The following is a 19,951-nucleotide window of genomic DNA, read 5'->3' on the forward strand; positions in this document are numbered from 1 at the left end:
TGGATTAGATGCCACTTGTCTCTTGGCACACATACAGTCACCCTCCTTATCACTGACTGACCTTCTCTTTATTTCAGTGACGCGCTGACGTTTTTTGCTGTGTTTTGGCCCAGGCGTTGCCTCAAGAAGCTGCTAACGGCTGCCAGTGTAGAGGAAAGGAAAGGAAATCCTGTCAGCCATTTACTTCTAAAGTTTTCCCAAACAAGACTTTTATAGCTGCGCATACAGACTAAATCATTTTGAAAACATGGAAATCTGGCTGTTGAATACGCCTGCTAGTTGTAAAAATTATGAAGTGTAGATATTGAAAAGACTAAGAGCTTACAGCCAGGCTAGCAGCTCAGTGCTGCTGTTTTAGTTTAAGGTGTTGTCATGCTAACATTTAGCTATTTAGCACTGAACACAAAGTAGAGCTGAGGGTGATGGGTTGTCATTAGTTTCGCAGGTATTTGGTCATAAACTGAAGTACTGGATACATTAAGAATTTGCCCAGATGATATATCACTAACATTACAATTCACCCTGAGGGGAACATGAATGTCTGAACAAAATTTTATGGCAATCCATCTAAAAGGTATTGAGACATTTCACTAAAAAAAACACATCTACCACAGGGCGGCGCTAGCGAGGCAGTCAGGAGGGTTGTGAAACTGTAGAGAGGATCTGGAGATACAGAGAGGTTTAAAGAAGCTCAAACTGGAATACATGATGAATTCAATGATCGGTGCTTCTGTGTTGAGTTCACATCTTTACTGAGTCACAGTTCCAACACATTTCACCAGCAAATGACAGAGGAAGAAACACAGACGGAGGGAAAAAAACTATAATATCACAAAAAAGAATAAAATTTGTAAAAGCTTTCATGTGGTCATTGAAAAATGATTGTAGTTAAAAATCTGTGCTGTACCGACAGACGGTGGACAGAGAAGACGATGATGAAGAAGGTGTCTGAGTAAGATGGAGCACAGACTCCCCTCCTTCTCTTGGTCTGCTGTTCCCAACAGGCGGCAGCAGCAGCATTTCTGATCAGACTAGCAGATGTTTCTCTTTCCTCTGGCTCCCCCGTGTGTAAATGTACAGGTGGTGCATGATTGTAGCTGATGTGGATACATTCATGACTGAGGCAGGGACACCGTACACAGCGAAACACACACTTAGCAGCAACAAACAGCAGAGATAAAGGGACAAGAGACGAGAGCAAGTGCAGGAAGGAAAGAGACAAACTGCTTCCTGTCAGAATAATCACTTTTCAATCTCTCTTGGAGCATTTCGGTACAATCGCTGATTTTTTTTTTCTATGCTTCAGTGTGTTGCCAGGCAGGACAGAAAGTAGGGTCCATCATCTCATCTTCCACTTGTTACATAATCTGGATTATTTTATGCTATCATCACCACTTCCTCCTCCTCTAAAAGCCACTCGGTGTCACGGATCTGCTGATCTCGAGGTCGGCAGATCCGTGACACTGTATGTGTGTGTAACAGGCGATCAGAATCCACTGATCCTCAGTCACACACACTCAGCCCAGCCGGTCCTCCGTCCATCGCAAACACACACATACAGAGAGAAAGAGGACAGAGTAAGAGTAATCCTCGCCTCTCATCATCACCAAGTCTCTCTCTCCCTGTGCAGGACAGAGTCAGCCGTCACTTCTTAGTCTCATTTCAGAGTCTGTGGCTGGCAGTGGGCAGCTCAAAACCCTGTGACCTCTGACCCTAGCAGAGGTCAGATACATAGTCAAAATCCTTGAAGTAGTCCTGCTCCTTGCGACAGAGGGTGCGGCGCTCGCGGGGCGGTGTGAGGGTGGGAGCCTCAGCCGTGAACTCCACGTCAAAGTTGCTGACGTCTTCTTTTCCTCCGATGGTTGGGACAAACGGCGGCGGGACCTTCCTCTGAAGAAGGGCCTCCCAGTCCATATTCTAAACGACAATCACATTTAGTTTCTCACCAAGATCCACTGCAGTAACGTTAAGATTTAAAACTCGACACTCACCCTGAAGAAAGGTTGTTTTTTGACATCTTCGGCATCTTTTTCTCCAGAGCCCAGACGTCTTTCAGGATTCCTTCTCAACAACTAGCAACCAAACAAAAACACAAAGTAACAATACTTCATCATTTATGCAGAATTCTTTGTGATAAGTGACCAAAACTATTTAGTCACATGTGGAGCTTAAATTTGAAAGCAAAAAAAAGGAGCGAGGTGGAGGAGTCTCACCCGTCTCATTATGCCGATGGCTTCGGTAGAGAGGAAGCGAGGGTAGCGCACTTCATCGTTCACTATGCTGTCGAAAACCTCCTCCTCATCGTCACCTGGGAATGGGGACTGAAAGAAAGTGACACACATTATTTTAAATTGCATTACATATCATACCTCTTTTGCCTCCAACAATCTCAACTCAATTATATATGTCAGAAGTATTCCAGTACCTCAAATATTTATTCCCCACATCTGTCACTCAGGCGGAGGCATCACAGCTCATACTGCGTGTGTTTTCCACCTTTCTCTGTGTGATATTTTTCCACATGCTTGTTTCTTTCTGTCATTACTGAAAGTACTATAAAGTACTAATCTATCAGCTGTTCACTCCACTTTTCACTCCAAATACTTTGGGCCTGATGTCATTGAATCTCTTATTGAAGATCAATAGTTCAGTTTCACATTCGCCTTTCTGCCATGAGGGAGTAATTTGACATTTTGGGAAATGGGCTCTTTCACTCTGTTAGAGTTTGATAAGATGATCGATAACACTCTCTTACCTGCACGGTAAATATAAAGCTACTACCAGCTGCCAGTTAGCTTAGCTTAGCATAAAGACTGGAAATGGGGAAAACATCTTGTTTGTTAAATACATAAAAAAAGTGTAAAAAATGGTATGTTTTATGGGGGTCATGTGACTATTTCTTGGCCAGGACCAGTAACTTCCTGGAGTCTCTGCTGGTTGCCTAGCAACTGGTTCTAGTCAAGAAATAGCTGACACACATCTCCCCATATTGAGGTTCATACACTTTATAAGTGATAAGTAACCAATAATGTCTAGTTGCTTGTACTGTAGAGCTGAAATTTGCATATTTCACCATGAAAAGCAAAAGGTTGCCAAACGTCTTGGCGATGATCTTATTTTTAACAGTAACTACACTCACGTCCCACGACATAAATTAGATGCATTCTATCATCTTTGATAGAGCTTCATCTCTGCATCCTTACCTCACCGACCAACATCTCATAGACGAGCACCCCAAGCCCCCACCAGTCGACTGCTCTGGTGTATGACGTGTCTGTCAGCACCTCCGGGGCCAAAAACTCAGGGGTCCCACAGAATGTGCTGGTCCGGTCCCCAAAACCCATGCCTCAGTACGAGAAATGAGTTGAGACGAAAGAAAGGGGTGAAGACAGAGAATTATTGACTGCGGAAATGATGAGAGACACATTAGTGCTCGCCAAATAAGTTGTCTACAGTAAGAAACTCAATTTCCCTTAATGTGTGGAACATTTCCTCTTCTAGCACTTGTAGAGGGCCAATATGATGAATAAATGATGAACACTCACCTTCTTTACAGAGCCCAAAGTCTGCTATCTTCACAAAACCGTCTGTGTCGAGCAGCAGGTTGTCCAATTTAAGATCCCTGACACAGAAAAGGAAGAGGATTTATGCCAAATATTGATTGTTGTTAAAAGAGACAGCGTTTGTATCCCTCTTGCAGAATACATGCCACATGTAGAGACGATAAGTACTCACCGATACACAATCTTATGGTCATGAAGGAACTGCAGACCCAAGACCACACAAGCTGAGTAGAAGCTGTTGGATAAACAACGGACAAAGGGTTAACACATACATTGATACATACTGATGCTTCATTAATTAATGGATGCATAGACAGACACATAGAGCATGGAGATTTCCAAGAAGGCACACACGTCCTGTTTCTTCTCTTTAACACATATATACGGTACACACACACACGCACACGCACACGCACACAGCAGAACTCACACAGCACGTGGCTCAGAAAAGACGTCGGCATGTATGTGCATCATGAGGTCTCCTCCTGCCGTGTACTCCATGACAAAACACACATGTTCTGGCGTCTGGAAACATGCAAACAGGTTGACCAGGAAGGGGTGGTGGGAGCCGTTGACGGTCTCAAAGATCCGCTTCTCACACATCAGACTGGAGACAGACAGAGGGGAGCGGAGGGTGTGTGAATGAGACAGTAATTACGCTACGAGGTGTAATTATGAGGTGGATGAGCTTCGTCGTGTAGCTGAGACTTGAGGTTGAGGTCACCGAGCGCCGTGTACGTTTACCTTTCCACTTCATCCCTCGCAACGATGTCTCCCTTCTTCAGGGCTTTGATGGCGTACTGGCTGCCTGTCCGTTTGTACTCTGACAGCAACACCTGAAGAGAATTAGATTTTAGTTACTGTCAAATATCATGTAAAGACAAAAACCAACAATGTGTCAGTCCATCTCTCAATACTTTCTGACTCTGTCTGTGAGATTCAACTCAGAGCCCCTTGCTCCTACAGACATACATTCTTAAAAACAGATCACAAATATATTATTTCATTTCTTTAACAAAGTTCAATTAGTTCCTGAAACAACAGCACAATACAGTTTTTTATTAAATTTGACTGAAACAGGAGGAAACTGCATTTTTGTTGGGAACTATTTCCAGCTGCGGATGAATCCACATTGGGGCTTCAGTGAATATTTAAGGCAGCAGGTTGCACCAAGTGCCTCACTGATCTGTTATTAATAGTTTTTGGTAGTATTAAATAGTATATACACATACATATATACATACATACATACATACATACATATATACTTTATATTATAGGATAAATAATATATATCTGGTTTTGGATAAAAATACTTGTTAATAGTATCAAGCCATTGTTGGTTTCAAGCACCAAGCATTGCCACAATGTCAGTAAGATAGGTATTATATAATAGAGGAAAGAAGTTTTTAATAATCTGAGATGGTATAATAATGAGACCATTTCCATGAGACCAAATTTAAACCTGCAATAATTAATCTTTGGGCCAGAGCACCTCCAGCAATTACAGAGCAACAACATTAGTCTTCATTTAGAGTCATGTTTCTCATCATCAGTATTCACTCTCCTTGTAGCTCATTCCTTTTGAGGTCTCTACATGCTCCACTATGTTCATTGAGTAATCACTCACTCTGCCAGTCTGCTGTTTAGTGTTGAACAGGTGGCGTGCAGTGGATTTATCAGAGCTTTTTCAATAACAACAGCTGGAGACAAGGTTGATGAGAGTGAACCAAAACAGTCAAGTTGCAGGCATTAAAAACAAACTAAGGAATTAAAACAAACTTGCTTAAAGAATCGTAGAGCTGAGGGGAACTGAAAAGTTGGGTCATTATTCTTGATTCATTGTGGGTTAGTCACTGCAATTGTCTACTTTCACATAACACACAGTCATTTAATCCCGTGTTAATTTCAAAACATTGGTTTGTGCAGCTTTAAATATTTAAGATGATAAATTAGAAAAAGGGACAACAAAGGTTGTATTTTATTAAATCTAATAAAGTATAGATGGTGCATTCAAGAGAGTTTAGTACTTTCTAAAGAGGCAAATGTAGCCTTTTGATTAGCAGTAACCTATGCTAATTCTGTGAGTAAACATGAAGTTTGAGTACCTTCCCAAAGTGACCCCTGCCGAGCACTGCTATCAGCTTGAAGTCCTGCAGGCACAGAGGGCCACTGCTGGGTCTGAGAGAGAGATTATAGGCAGATTAAAGGCAGCGCATGCAACACAACACAACATGATGTCATGCTTAAATGTGCCTCATATGGTCAGCAACACTATGCTATGTAAAAGGCTAACCCTGTTCAGTGTGTGACTCTTACAGTTTTTATTCTGTTTCAGCGTCCAGCACATTTCTCATTTGTGGCGACATATGCTCTAATCCACATTAATGATGACTTGGCTTTAATACCAGGTGTTATTAAAAAGAGGCTACAACACAGGACCATATTGTGTGTGGGGGTGTGTTTCTGCTGTCAAGCTGTGTTGGCCATATTGCAAAAAGATATGCTCAGGTGTGGTAAGTGTGTGTGTGTGAGAGAGAAAGATCCCCGTGTGTCTCTGCACCTGCGTAAAGAGTTCTGGGACAGCGATCTGGTTGGCTGCTCATGAACAGGGACATCCGGCGTGGAAGGGGGCTCAATGACCGGCGTCTGTTCCTGTGAAACAGAGACGAAGGAGGAGGAGAAGGGAGGAGGAAATGATTATGTGGAGGAAAGATGACAGAAAGGGAGTATCAGAAAAACGGGGACAAAATGATTTGTAACATCTGTAACGACCTTCAGTCACAGCAGACAGACAGACAGTTAGAGAAGCTCATCATGCTGTTAGCCAGATCCCCTGCTGGCCGACAGCCTCGCTCCTCCCCTCTTCCTGTCCTCTCCACTCCTTCCTCAATGCTAATTAGTTGTCTAAAAAACATCAGAGTAATTAATCCCCTAATACTTCAACCCCATTGAACACACCATCTGCCACAGGCCCTCTCTGACTCTCTGTGTGCTCGCCTAATTCTGTTTGTCTGCTGCTGGGCTCTCTAAAATTCAAATCTGCTTTATTTGTGTCATCAGAATTAAGCACTGTATTACTAAAGCATGTTGCACAAGAATTTAAGAAAATCATTAATAGAAAGGCGAGATAAGATTCAATCTATCTCACTTTAGGTTAACTTATTAATTCAGAATTAGTGAAGGCTCCTTGTGGGGTTCCTCAAGCCTCAGTATTAGGCCCATTTTGTACATTAATTATGTCTGTAAGGTTTCCAAAACATAAAATGTATCTTGTTATGGTAAGAATCTTAAACAACTTTTAGATACTGTGGAAAAGGAATCAAAGCTTTTTAAGAATTGCTTTAATTGTATCAAACTATCTATTATGATAAGAGCAACATGTTGGCATTAGTGTAGTTGACGTCAAATGTTTGGGGCAAAAAGCTGTACCTTTGTCCTACACCTTTTTAGTTTTGTAAAAAATAATATTCCAATGTTTTTTTTTTTACTGTCACACCATCTCTAAATGTCCTCTTCTCCAGTTATTTCTCTCTCAAGTACTTCCTCTCCTTCATGATTTTCTTTGTGCCACGTCTCTGTTCCTCTCTCCCACATTATCGCCCTCTGCAGATTGTGTTCCTCACACTAGGAAACTAACAGGGATTTGGCCTTGATCGAATTAAAGCTGCCCTCCATCCAATTACGTCTCATTAAAGCTGTCTCCCTAAGTTTTCATTTCCCCACTTCTCTAATTACTCATCCTCTCCTTTCTCTGTCTCCTGTCAGGCCCCTGCTCTGTCTTAGATTTCACTGCAGCACACAGTGCAGTGGCCTATGACTGGAGCACTGTTCACAAGCCAAAAGCCTCAGGTAGGAAGTGAGCAAAATAGTAACATGATAGTGTTAAGATGCCCATCTTTGCCTCTGCTTCCCTTCCTCTTTGGCATCCATCCCTCTCTCTCTATCTCACACTCACCAAGGGAGCCGGTGCATCCACCACATCTCTCCTGATTTCAGCTTTGGGAGGTGAGTCGCTGTCCAGATTCAGCTTCTCCACTGAGATTTCTCTGCAGACACACAAACAAAATAAAGAAAACTAATCTGAAACCGTAAGTCAACACTGTGGAGGAAAATGATTAACGTGTGAAAACAGGAAATGAACAATAAGCTCTGTTCAGTACTTTGCCAAGGATCTGAGATTCAAAAAGCTAGAAGCAACTTGATTTGATAGTAGACATTCAGGCAACTGAATAAACTTTTCAGGTTGGCACTTAGATGGTTCACTCTTGAGGCTCCATTCATGAGGTTCATTGTTTTAATAACAAAAATAAATCAATGCAACCCTGAAACAAACAACTACAGACATTATCCTTCAATAACTTAGCAAAAGTGTTCAAAAATAATGATGAACCAAATGTTAATCATGGAGTATCATTTACAAATTAAATGGCTGAAAAAGCAATGGAAATTGACTACTTATAGGACCAAACTTGACAGAGAATGCTGCTGCAGTTCATTCCTGCTCTCAGAGCTTCACATGGCACCTTTCAAGTCCAACTTGTCTCACCAAGAAATGTAGATTTGATTCAGTAGCAGGAGCACTCTGGTCACATACCCTGTGCTGTGTGTGAGTGTGCTGCTTGAGAAACTTGGTGTGTAGGATGGTGTGTTGCTGCCACTGGGGATGGCGTTCCTCAGAAGGCGGACCCACGTAGCGATGTCCACATTCATCTGACGAGCACGCAGGAAGGCTTTACCTGAGACACACAGAGCCGAGTATAACTGGATGAATGAAAGGTAAAACACTAGAATGGCTATTGCTACCTATGGCTATTGTCTCATTACTGTTTGTATTTAGGAAGAGGAAGTAAAGAGAATCGATTCATGCTATCTGCAGCATCTGATGGAGTAAGGTCTACTGTGGCTTTAATGGCGTGAGACAGTTGACCTGTTGCATTTCCTGGAAACATTTATAATCCCAGTTCCAGAGAATACCAGCAGTCATTAACACTCAACCCCTTGGGCTTATAACTGCTTTAAACAAGGCAGGCATATACCGAATAAGTGAACCACTCAGCTGAACAGACACCCATCAGGCCGGAAAGTTCTGCACCTTTTATTGTCTTGAATTGGTAAACCAGCCATTTCAAAGAGATAAATCACAACGCTTTTGCACGCGTTATGAAAAAAACCAAAAACATAAATGCATGTTAAAATGCTTTATAAATGAGATCGAACAAATGCATTTACACAGACTTAAAAGGCTTGTTGTTTTTATTTTCTCTCAGTAAAACAATACACATTTTAAATACCTCTACTTCCTTCTTTAGTTTCTCATTGAAAATACTCATAAATCATTTGTTTGCAAGTTTTGGTGTGTCAGGTCACACAGTGACGCCTGAAGCTGTGAGTTTTGTGCACGTCACATGAGCTATCCTGCAGGCATGTGGTTTAATGCTTTTTGGCGTCTAAATATTTTGGCATGATTACTGTAAGCCCAACAAGCAAGTGGACTCGTCACTGTTAGATCTACCAAGTCTGTGTATAATGTCTGCTGTGACCCTGATGGGAGCTCATGGTTGATAATATAACCATGGTGATGTCAGAGTGATGTCATTTTGCATGGTGTGAACTGCAGGATTTAGTGTTTTTTAGCTTGAACCATACAATGTTCTAAAAGCCAGGATATCTCAGCCCCTGCTGCTTCTTATTTTGACCATTCATTGTAATATAAAACTATTATTAGTCTCTTGTGGGGTGACCCAATGTTATGGAACACCACACCCCTACAGGTCACAGTCAGTGCGTTTCCATGAACACTTAAGTCGAGCTACGGTAATAGCTCAATTTTAAAATTGGACTACTGCCATTGTCCCAGTATACAAGTACCAGTGGGAGAATCGATTTATTGACGGAAGAATGTCCGACTCCACCACAGTAGGTGGCGATATGCACTGTTTAAGCTAGTTGCTACTGGACCTTCATCCAGTTGACCTATTACGTCACATAGGGACTCTGGAGCATGCGCTGAACACCGAGGCCAGTTCAGGTCTGACTAAGGCGTATATATGAAAGAGTAAATCAACTACCAACCGCGTTATCTGGGTGTGTTAGTCCAACTTTGAGAAATTCGATTTAGTACGATTTCAGTCGGACTAACATGTTTACATGGACTTTAAAAGTCTGGTAAAAGTCGGACTAACACATAGTCCGACTTTTTCTAACATCATGTCAACGTAGTGAGTGCATCTTTCTCAAATCCACCCAATCATCCAAATAAACAACACTTGAACATACCGTGCTGTTTAGAGAAGACTTTCTTCTGCCTCTGAAGTCGACGGCCTCTCTCTATTACTGGATTGAAGAAAGTCACCTAAAACAAAAACAGTGAGTTAAAACAACAAGGTATGGGGTCAAAGCAGACCAAGTGGTTCCCCCGATTCTCATGCAAATACACACCAGTGTACTTAGTATTCTACCTGTCACATGCATTTGTCATGTGTTTAAGGTTGATGAATGCACTTTAGTTGGGTTATGTTTCCTGTGTGTGTGTGTGTGTGTGTGTGTCCTGTACCTCAGCCAGCAGCAGCCCCTGTGGCTCCAGTTCCAGCTGGACTCGGTGTCTTTGGTTGTCCAGGAACTCTTCCAGCTTCAGGTACTTCAGAGCACACAGGGAGCGGTAATCTCTCCAGTACACTGCAATCTCCATCTCCCTTGACTAATCACACAACACAAACAACAAGAGTGTTACCGAAGGTTTGTTTTTAAGATCTTAAAAACTCCATACTTCTCTTTAAGGATTACAGTTCCAGATACAGGAACCTTCTATGGTTATCAAGGGATTATTATTCTTATTGTCAGTCTTCTTTCAGTCAGTCAAATTTTAGGACATGTAGGAATGTGTCTAGGGTTTGTGTGGAATAATAAAAATGGGTGGAAATGTAATTTTATAATACATTTATAATACTTGCAACTTGAATGTAGTATAAAGTTATAATCTTGAAATCATGAAATCAAACCCAATTTTTGATTTTAGCATTCAGCAGTTTTTCAGCAATAGTCATTCAATTTTCTGCATAGATGACAGTGATCGTTTATCATATTACATCTATAAAACTAAATGTTGCAACTAAATTGACCAATGACTACAGAAAGAGCAGCTTCAGGCAACAGGCTGCAGCCCTCCAACTCCTCAGCAAGGTAATAAACTGTACAGTGCCCTGCTGGTCTGTGGAAAAACTACTTCTTCCACTGTGTGTTATTAAAATGGCCTGAATTAATCTTCTGGTGTATTTCTAAAAAAAGTAGCTTCTAAAATAGTGTTCGCTGCACTTCACCATGTCCTGTATTTTTATTTTTTTCTTACAGGGACTCCTTCTTTCTCTGCTGTCTCCAACAAACCAGTGCTCATTGTGAGACATTTTACTACTAACTGATGATCCGTGTCTTTTTGCAGCAGAAAACACACACATACATCTGCAAACTGAGACTGACATTTGAGCTCAGGCATTATTTTGAGAAAATTGTAAAGAAAAGAAAAACAAAAAATAACAAAAAACCCCAAAATAATCAATAATGAATGTAGCAGCTTTTCTTTAGAGACTGCTGCAATAACACCATAGTGAAACTGTATGATGAATCACACTGTAACAGACTGAGAGTGTGCGGTGTCTTACTCTCTCCAGCTCCACAGTGAAGGTCTGGTCCCAGGCCTGCTCTCCAACTGTTTTCCAAACTGTCTGACCCACCACTGTGTTCTCCAGCTTCAGCACTGCGCTCACCTCCGCTGTAAAACACACACACACACACACACACACACACACACACACACACACACACACACACACACACACACACACACACACACAGAGAGAGAGAGACACTGCTTTATCAAGTAAAAACACTGACTAGGTTAATTCAGATCTACAATCCTTTAGTGATATTGAATGACTATGGAATTAATTTGAACCATCGAAGGGAGGACAAACAGGGATCTTTAAAATCCTTGGATCTGAATGGTCCAAAAGGTTTCTGTAAATATCAGAAATGTGCTTATTTACAATCAAAAGTCAATGTCAAATGAAATAATTTGTTTAAATGAGATAAAAGATGAAAGTTCTGATGTATTGGAAAGAGGACCGGATTAGCCCACATTATGATACATATTATAACTGAACATATAGAGTTCATTTAAAGGCACCTGTTCAAATTCAGAAAATCAAACACTTACTGGAGAGCTCCTCGTTCTTGCCGGGGATCTTGAGGCTCATGCTGCTGGTGCTGCGGCTGTAGAGGCCGCTCAGTTTGAATGAGGAGCGTCCATCTCCCGGAGTGTGAGAGGGAAGAACCAATGGGGTCGCTCTGCTCCGCCCTGGGACGACCTCCAGCAGCCCCACACAGCCCAGAAGACGCACCTCAAGTGTACCTGGAAGGAAAGACAAGTGTCTTTATTAAATATGACCTTGATTTATAAAAAACGGTGCTTGAAAGGGTAAGAAAATGCATGATGCAGGTCTTGAAAAGAAACAATGAACTAGAAATTTATACAAAACATCTAATTCAGTTCTGCCACAGTATACTGTAGTATCGGTGTCTACCTGTGAGTGGTGACGGTTTGGACAAGGTACTGTATTGGTTATGGACATAGGGGGTGCTGTGGCGGGAGCTGAAGGCCGGGGAGGAGGCCAGCACTAGTTCCTCCTTGATGAGGCAGGCTTTGGGATGATCCTCGGGGAGCTCCAGCAGCCTCTGCTCCAGAGAGCACCTGAGCAGGTCCAGACGCTGGGACGACTCACTCAGACCACACTGAGCCTGCACACACACATTTAAGGATATCTGAGTGTTTTTCTGTGTTTTGCTCTTCTGTTCTTTCTTTATTTTCTTTTTTCACTATTTATTTTGTTGTAAATGTTTTGATCTTGGTGGGGAAATTAGGTGTGGACTGATTAGGACTGTTCGTGACAAAATCAGGAAACAATTGTTTTTGCCAAAAGACCAATGATTAAATACTTTAAGGAAAAGTTAAACAGTTTGGGAAATATGCTTATTTGCTTTCTTGTATGCATGTATACAGTTTACCATGAAGTGTAAAACTAAATAAATCCATGATATTGTGGAAACATTACAAAAATGGAAATGCATATAAATACTATAACAAGTGAAACTGATAAAGAAAATGCTTAAATTAATCTATGTGCTGTGCCTCTTTTGTTTGGATCAATGTTTAAGTATTCATCAGAGCATGACTCATACTATACTGGAGCATCTCATTATGTTTTAAAAAAAAATCATCTCCTGTCAGCTCTCTGACCTCAGTCATGGCCTTCTTGTCTTGGACCTTTCCTGCTCCCAGCAGCCTCAGCATGTTCTTGGCCCCCTCAGCCATGGCGTGCTCCACACGGTAGTGATGCCACAGCTCCTCCACGCGCAGCTCCACCCCACACATGTCCGGCTTACCTGGGACACAGAGTGAGGTTTAGTTAACAGCGAACAATGAACAATAGCAAGGCAAAAATAGCTGGGCAAATAGTGTACAAGCTTGAGTTGTGGCTGTGTTCAAGTTAACTGTGCGGTTAATGTACTTATTTTAACCAAAACTATGATCTTTTCCTCAACCTAACCAAGTACTTTTGGTGCCTAAACTTAACCAAAACTTTAAATGGCGACCATTTCACAATATGCAACATACTTATTGTACTTATCTACATATGCCCTTCTCGTATTGTGCCATCAGGTACTGTGTTGTTGGCAACCACTACTGTACAACTGGTATTAAAAGCCTTTTTTTTTTTTTTTAAACAAGCTGTCAGATGTGGATGAAAACAAAGCTGATGACACCAGTCAGAATGAACCAAAACTGCAAAACTGTAAAGGAGTGGGCCAGAAAATGCAAACCCTTTCACAAACAAATGTGAATGTCCATATGAAAAATACTGATTATAGCAGCTTTGAAGCTGAGGAGACAGCATTCAGGGAAAATTAAGGAGAATGGACGGAAAATAGATTCCCATTAGAGGCTGGAGCATGAATCTGTCAGCTCGCTGTCCTTTCCAGGATCACTGCTTCTCGCTCTGCTGCTCTGAGCTTTTTTTTTCTCTTCCCTGCTTATTCTCTCTTTCATCTCTGACTCCTTCCTTCCCACCACTTCACCCTGTCGTCATCTCTGACTCAGTCCTTTCAGTCTCACTCCCTTCCTGGCTCCCCGCGTCTGTCCTGCCTCCTCTCTAACCTCTGTTAAATGAGGCATGGCTTTTAGTTGTTGGGCAACATCAAGGGGATGCAGGAACATCAATAAGGCTCTAACCTGAGCGAGTGAGAGGGATGTAATGGACAATGTGTGTGTGTGTGTGTGTGTTTGACTGAAAGACTGTGCACTGTGAAGATCTGAAGCATGAATTGATCCATTACTACCCGCATCATAAAATATGCAGTGTTTATAAGCTGAAAGAGTGACAGGTGGGATGAAAGTCGAATTGACGATGCAAGTGAGGATAAAAACAAAAAACATGATAGGTACATTGGTTGTCCTCAGACTGCTCCGTGGCCTGCATTGCCTTTCGGATCTGCATGCGGATGATGTCGATCTTTGTCTTGCTGTCCTGCAGCATCTGCTGAGCCGTCTGGAGAAGCTTCTTGTCCTGTGGAGAGACAGAAAAAAAGGAGGGAATCAGGGAGAGAGTAAAGGAGCACAGACTGAATATTACAGAGTAGTAAAGTGAACGCAGTGAATGGGAGTTATGGCTGACTTTGAGCCAGATAAATACCTTGGTACCTCCGTTGGCATAGATTGGGATCATGTTCTCTGCTCCCTGTTTGACCTTCAGCTCAATGTTTAGCTGCCGCTCCAAAGCAGCGATGCGGTGCTGGTTAGCCGATGTACGATTGACCGACCCCGGAGACTTTGGGGTGTCTGGGCAAGAGAAGTGAACGCATGATGTAAATAAACTACTACTCTTGTTTACGGTTAAAGCATACAACAGGTTTTTTATACTGAGTTCCTGCCTTTGAAGCCGGTGGTTTCAATTTATGCCATTGTGAAGAAATTCATTAGAGGCTTCAAATTGACCATTTCATACCTTTTTGTTGTGTATATGTCATAACTGCTAATTAAGTCACAAATAGGTATACTTTTGAAAAAACATTCTTTGTTGGTGTGTAGAAAAGTGTAAAAATCTAATATGAAAACAAAATAAATGGTAACATTGTTGGAAGGATAATGTGACTGGAGCCACGCTGCTAGTGTAGCTAAAAATACCACAGATGGCAATGCCGGTCAGTTGCTGTATATGCAGACATTCTAAGGCTGAATCCAAATGTTCACCCTCTTAACTTGCGGACCGAGCTGTTGCGGATTTCAGTGGAAACCTACTGTGATGTGTTCACAGTCTTCACCTCATGTCTGTGAGGCTTTATAAGTCTAATAGACAGGCCTAAAGACTACAATTATGAAATGCATTTTGATTACCTTTGTAGTCTTTATGTCTTTTTTTGTACTAAATGTTCAAATGTTAGCATGTTTATGCATTTAACTAATGTGGTGAACATTATACCTGCTAACCATCAACATGTTAGCATGCTAAGGTTAGCATTTAGCTCAAATCACCACTGTGCCAAAGTAATGAACAACCTCAGAGCTTGTGAGATGGTTGCTTGTTCAGATCAAAGTCTTGCCGTTTTCAACAACAGAAACCAATGTTGGCCTAGAAGGCAGGAAATCAATTAAAAAGCTCATATCACTGATGGTAAAAGTGAATGTGATGTGTAGTAATCAGATAAAACATGCAAAACCATTTCTGGATTAAACTAAAAGAGACTTTTTGACATAAGCCAGTGCTGGAAACACGTCTGTAATGTTGACAGTGTTACAAATATCCTCCAACTGTTTTAAAGTGGTGGCACCGTAACTTCTAAACTACTTCTCCACAGTGGATACTGCACCTTTGTTGTCATCAGGGCCCTTGACCACGATATGTGCGTCCAGCTCCTGCAGCTGAGCTTGGAGGGACTCCAACTTCCGTTTGGAGCTGCGGAGCTGCGAGTCCACCTGCTGGGCATTCCTCTTGTCGGTGGTGGCCCTACGCAGATTCTCGGCACCCTCCTTGATCTTCAGCTCCTTGCGGATCTCCCTGCGGATCCTCTCACGGTGCTCGTCCAGGCGCTGTTGCACGCTGGAGTCGGAGAAGTCAGAGTTTTGGTCCAGACCAAGTTGCTGAAGCACCGACAGCCCGCCTGGATCACTCTGGAGAAGGAGAAAAGGAAGAGGGTGAGATGGTTAAGGAGAAGGCACACAACAAGAAGGAGTAGTGGCAGAATATGAGAAAGAGGGCGTTATGATGTGTGCAGAAAATAGTACAAATATGAAAAAGGAAGTTCAACTATATTTGGCCCACTGTGTATGAGGGGGATTACTCAATTTGAGTTCAAAGAGAAACCGATTCAAAAGGTGACACCTCCAGCTGAGAGCTGCTGAGCTGAGGTTTCGACAGACAAAGCCGGTAACAGTCACCCTGCACAGTTCTGACGAAGAGTGGGGCACTGAGGGATGAAAGGAGGCGAAAACAGCAACTCTGAGTGAATCCTCAACATGTGAAACCTGCTGAGCTCAGACTGTGAGGCGGCATCAAAGCATAGGCAGCGTTTAAGTGTGTAAAGAGCCGAGTGCTCGCATCAGCTCTCCTACTGATTGACACTGATCAGATTACAGCAGATTAGAACAGCATTTATACAGACTAAAATCGATCAGTGTTGTACTGCTTCTGGATGGGTCACAGGTAAACATACACACAAAGTGCATATGTGTAAAATATAACACAAATATAACGATGTCAACACATTCACGGACTGTGTGCAGTGCGGGTGGTTTTCGCTGCAAAACACAAAGATATTTCACAAGAGGACGAGATTGGTTTAAACTGGTTTTTCAATCAGTTAAAAAAGATTTTTTTATTTGATATATTTTTTCTGCAGTGACAGGTTCTCCCACATTAGTGCTCTACAGGGGGCGTGAATTTTTGGCTTCGGCTGACGATGTCAGAACAGTAATTTTATTAGTATAATATCTGTGTGGGTGAGCAGTAAAAATAGTTCAAACATTTCCGTTTCAGTGACTACACAGGTATTTAACCAGCTGCAGAGTCAATGCTGTTTCTGCTGATGATTTCAGCACTCCAAACTAACTGCGATTCTCTACATTACTCCATGTACCATACAGATGTGGTGGCTAGAGGACTATCAGCTGCTGTGAGTTTTGACAGACTGGTCAACAAAACAAAGACAGCTCATGCTAACTGGACCTGCTTCTCTATATGATGTGCTACAAACACTCCCGCATGTGTGGGATGACTCAGTAACTGTTGGTATAACAAGAACGAAAAGTAACGTTAAGAGGAAAAATGGGTTCTAACATTTGTTAGCAGGGCTATCTTCCCCTTTCCAAGTAAAATACAACGTAACAGCATGATGGGTCTTTCCAAATATTGAATGCTGTAAAGTATCAAACGTCTCAAATCAGTAACGATATATAACCAACACTATGGAGGCTTGTTGAAAAATTGCTAAAAAACAACTTGCATCAACATTCATCGGCTTTACAGATCTGTGATGTGCTCCAGTCAACAGCACACCAGGGACACTTGTCCCCTAATGATGCTGGCTCTCAAATGTCACGTCCTAGGAAACATCCACCTAGAGACCTAAAGGTTAGACACCATTTCCGCGAATAAAGGCCAAAATCTGTTTAATTCGGTTTTGAGAAATGGAGAAAAAGTACAGTAGTTATATTTTCTAACACAAATTCATTATGAATTAAAAAATAACAAAAACATCTGACCTCATACTCACATAAAAGCCCCAAAACAGATCCTGGTCACAAGAAAATATACTATTGTCACTGTCGACCTAGACATGAGGTTTTCATGGACAAGACAGGGGACAAAATAATGCGAATTCTTACACCAACCCCAACAACACCACCACCACCACACTCAGGATGCTTTCACACCTAACCTGTTCAGGTCGTTTAAAATGTGCTCAGGTCCTTGTTAAGTGCATGTTCATGATCTCAAAAGCTCACAAATAAATCAATCTGCTGATCGTGAACTGTTGTGGAAGTGATCTTAGTCATTTGGTAACCATAACAGCATGTATGTGTGTCAGCAAGTGAGTGCTGAGCTTTTCCCTGACCAGACATTTTGTCAAGTCCATTAAAAGTATTTGACTTTGTGCTCCACAATAATCACAATATTGCTGTACAAGGCACTTGTTATTTTGTTTTGTCTCTATCCATTTGTCATGACATGCAATTGATTTGCAGTCTCTTTATGACACCTCGTAGAACATAAATACACATAATAAGTATTGAAGTCCCACATGACCTGCTGTCAGTCACAAGAATTTGATGTTCTCTGATGGTTTCTGATGATACAGGATAATCAAAAAGAAATAAAGGGTTGAATTAATGAATGACCTGTCAGCCATGTTTACTCCTCTTGGTTTATTTGTAAATGATTAAGTTTGAACATAAACCAGACCAGAACTAAATGCGATAAAGTTTTATTTTGTCCCTTGGTTCAGACCAAATGAGCCGAAACTACAGGTGAAAGCACCTAAAGGTCTAAAAATATTGCCGGTAAGTCACCTGCTTACTGACACAGTCTAAACTGATCATAATACGCTTTACAACAGGCATATACTGTTTGTTGCATTTAACACACATTCATCATGAATATCGAAAAGGGGGCTTGAAATCCTGGAGATGTCGTTCATTCATTTAATGTTGTGACATCAGATCGCACACAGACACAAACTCGGACACTGAGGACTGTCCCCTCCCTTCTGCCAGAGTATAATGACGGGGTGCTCAGGGCCTTTCACTGCACCACGCAGCCAGCCATCCAGCTTAGCAGATCTGATTACAACTTCTTAGGTCTCTGTGTCCATCCAGCTACATGCAGGCTGGGGCTGGGGCTACAGCTCTGCTCTCATTAAAGCCATAATCCATCTGCAACACAATACAGTCAGACACGGCCTGAGCAACCGACCAAACCACATGGCACAGGCCAAGTGCTTGTAGGATTTTAACTGCTGATTTAATGCAATGTTATGTCATGGTAAAACTCTCTCAGTTTACAACTCTGATGTAATTAAACATGTTTCACAAACTGGTTGTCGAACAAAGTCATGAAGATTAACAACACTGCAAAAATGTGTTATTTTATCAAGCAGTTTGGTCTGGAAGAACCTCAAAAACAACATCTCATCTTGTTAAAGATCGAAACACTCACAGACACTTTAATAAATGACAAATGCACAGAATTGAACATGTCTGCATGTACAATACTGAACATATATATCCGTCTTAATGTGGCTGGCTGGAGAAGTTGTGGAGGCCACAGCCATTCAAGGCAGACGAGAAAGCAGAGCAGAAAAACACCATGAACGACAGGAAGGGAGAGTTTGAACTGTGACGCACTCCTGTTAAACACAATACAACTCAATCCCTGGTGTTTTCCAACAAAGAACCTCTGGACCGAGATACAAGACAGCTCACACAGCGGGCCGAAATCACAACAGCAGACAGGAATGAAAACTCAAAAGTGATTCGCTGTCAGACAGGAGATGTTTTTACAGGAAGTGAACAAGGAAGCCGACAGAAAAGAGAAGGGCCATAGTAATGGATCGAAAGAAAGAAAAGGCAGCCATGTTGAGGCCTGATCGGGCCACAGTTGCCTACCGAAGACTCTGTGTCACTCTGCTCAGTGTGTACTGGGGAATCAACCGGTTGATCCCCTGGCAGGTCCTCCAGTACGCCCTCACTGTCCATGTTTGGCCTCCCTCTGGCTTCGGTCCTGGCCCCCTCCCTATCCTCTGTCCCCTGCCACACACACACACACTCACTCACTCAGACAGCCAGCCACTGACAGCCGCACCAATCAGGCAACACCAAGTGCTATTCCTGCCTCCTCAAAATCCAGGATGTCCTTCCCGCCAGGAATCAAAAGCTAGTCTAAAATCGGAGCGAGTGAACGAGGCGGAGGGGAGGAAGAGAGAACAGCACAGACCGAGCCCCACCTCGCTGCTTCCTGTTCTGCTCTTTGCCAGATAGAGACTGAGGCGTCATGCACTTTGTGCAGACACACACACGTACACACACACACATTCGGTTGGTTTTGTAAGTGAGAGAGCTCACAGCCACTCTGCTTCCTGCTACTGGGTCTCCAAAACTGAGAGACAGGCTGTTGTGATAGATTGTGGTTATGTTAAATGGACTATCAGACCATGCTTATCGCTGAAGTACAATACATGCATACATGTTCAGGACTATTTATAGTATTGACATGCAGGTGAATCAAGAAAATAAAGTACACTGAGAGACGGGGTCAAGGACAATCCACTTATAAGCACTAGAC

At 42.2% G+C, this 19,951-nt stretch overlaps 1 protein-coding gene across 2 annotated transcripts in view; it reads right to left on the reverse strand.

Annotated features, from left to right (window-relative positions):
• Positions 1 to 735: 735 nt before the first annotated feature.
• pkn1b (protein kinase N1b) overlaps positions 736 to 19,951 on the reverse strand; it is a 35,236-nt gene continuing 16,020 nt past the window's right edge. The window contains exons 1-22 of one of the 2 annotated variants that reach the window (XM_073494970.1): positions 19,276 to 19,651; positions 15,483 to 15,783; positions 14,309 to 14,454; positions 14,062 to 14,182; positions 12,856 to 13,001; positions 12,143 to 12,356; positions 11,776 to 11,970; positions 11,222 to 11,331; positions 10,120 to 10,263; positions 9,843 to 9,918; positions 8,161 to 8,302; positions 7,522 to 7,612; positions 6,127 to 6,218; positions 5,672 to 5,744; positions 4,308 to 4,399; positions 3,994 to 4,170; positions 3,736 to 3,798; positions 3,546 to 3,622; positions 3,204 to 3,346; positions 2,214 to 2,321; positions 1,992 to 2,072; positions 736 to 1,917 (exon numbers count right to left, since the gene is read on the reverse strand). In XM_073494970.1, the coding sequence (XP_073351071.1) occupies positions 1,714 to 1,917; positions 1,992 to 2,072; positions 2,214 to 2,321; positions 3,204 to 3,346; positions 3,546 to 3,622; positions 3,736 to 3,798; positions 3,994 to 4,170; positions 4,308 to 4,399; positions 5,672 to 5,744; positions 6,127 to 6,218; positions 7,522 to 7,612; positions 8,161 to 8,302; positions 9,843 to 9,918; positions 10,120 to 10,263; positions 11,222 to 11,331; positions 11,776 to 11,970; positions 12,143 to 12,356; positions 12,856 to 13,001; positions 14,062 to 14,182; positions 14,309 to 14,454; positions 15,483 to 15,783; positions 19,276 to 19,365 (2,886 nt within the window). In that variant the 5' untranslated portion in view covers positions 19,366 to 19,651 and the 3' untranslated portion in view covers positions 736 to 1,713. Of the gene's footprint in view, positions 1,918 to 1,991; positions 2,073 to 2,213; positions 2,322 to 3,203; positions 3,347 to 3,545; positions 3,623 to 3,735; positions 3,799 to 3,993; positions 4,171 to 4,307; positions 4,400 to 5,671; positions 5,745 to 6,126; positions 6,219 to 7,521; positions 7,613 to 8,160; positions 8,303 to 9,842; positions 9,919 to 10,119; positions 10,264 to 11,221; positions 11,332 to 11,775; positions 11,971 to 12,142; positions 12,357 to 12,855; positions 13,002 to 14,061; positions 14,183 to 14,308; positions 14,455 to 15,482; positions 15,784 to 19,275; positions 19,652 to 19,951 lie in introns of those variants that run through there. The other variant, XM_073494971.1, reaches the window with a different exon arrangement.

Source organism: Pagrus major, chromosome 23 (genome assembly GCF_040436345.1).
Source record: "Pagrus major chromosome 23, Pma_NU_1.0".
Lineage (NCBI taxonomy): Eukaryota > Metazoa > Chordata > Actinopteri > Spariformes > Sparidae > Pagrus > Pagrus major.